The 966-nt window shown below is 53.5% G+C and overlaps 1 protein-coding gene across 1 annotated transcript in view; it reads left to right on the top strand.

Moving 5' to 3' along the window:
- Positions 1 to 726, top strand: part of ETH_00022530 (uncharacterized protein) — a gene marked incomplete at both ends in the record, with an annotated part of 3,066 nt that extends 2,340 nt beyond the window's left edge. The window contains 2 exons of the mRNA XM_013376852.1: positions 6 to 61; positions 509 to 726. Coding sequence (XP_013232306.1) covers positions 6 to 61; positions 509 to 726 — 274 coding nt within the window. The remainder of the gene's footprint in view (positions 1 to 5; positions 62 to 508) is intronic.
- Between the last annotated feature and the right edge of the window lie 240 nt (positions 727 to 966).

Genomic DNA, 966 nt, shown 5'->3' with positions numbered 1-966 from the left:
CAAAGGATGGAGCGAAAAAAGAAGGAAAAAACGCAGTTTCTGGGGTGTACATACACCTCAGGTATCGGGGGCTGTTGAGAACCATGGGAAGCTGGATCTGGGGATCTTCTCCAATTGAATAAATAATTCGGCGCATTTAGAAATGAAAACCCGCAAATTAAATCCATTTAAGCTATTTTAATCTTTTATTATCTTTATTTATTTCTTTTCGTCCCTCTCGCTCGACTGTTGAGCTGTACGTACACCTCCGCCGGCCAGCAGCAGCCACAAGTCAGCGGGGCTTCGGCGCGCTTTAGTTTTATCGAAAGCTGCATTATAATTGTAATTAAGTAGCTTTACTTGAGTCGAATTTGTTTATTTATTTATTTATTTTCCATTTGTTTCCTTATTTGCCTCTTGTTTCAGCATGAACTGCGCGCCGCCGTCCCCGGCGCGTTGCTGCTTGCGGCTGTGACACAAACTCTGAAAGACCCTTGAGGACTAATTGCTGCTGCCTCTTCACCTGCAGCAGCAGCAGGAGGAGCAGGAGCAGCGGCAGCAGCAGCAGCGGAAGCGGAAGCAGTATTAGCAGCAACAGCGGCAGCACTAGCGGCAGCAGCAGAAGTAGCACCGGAAGCAGCAGAAGCCGCAGCAGAAGCCGCAGCAGTAGCAGAAGTAGCAGCAGCAGCAGCAGCAGATACAGCAAACAGCAGCAATGAAGCTGCGCAGCAGCGCCGCTGCTGCTAGGCTGCTGCAGATTTGGCACACTGGGAAACGTTGCAGCTGGGGGGCCCCCAAGCTGGGGGCCCCCAACCATATGAGGGTACTGCTGGGGGCTCCCCCTAGGGGCCCCCCTAGGGGCCCCCATAGGGGCCCACCTGGGGGCACCCATGGGGGCCCCACTACAGCGCCATTGAGTTGTATGCGTTTGTCTATGAGGGGCCTAGCAGGAGACCGAGCAGCAGCAGCAGCAACAGCAGCAGCAGC

This window comes from Eimeria tenella, genomic scaffold (assembly GCF_000499545.2).
Source record: "Eimeria tenella Houghton genomic scaffold, Eth_scaff41, whole genome shotgun sequence".
Lineage (NCBI taxonomy): Eukaryota > Apicomplexa > Conoidasida > Eucoccidiorida > Eimeriidae > Eimeria > Eimeria tenella.
The sequence above is the reverse complement of the archived record's forward strand: the minus strand, read 5'-3'. Positions and strand labels throughout refer to the sequence as shown.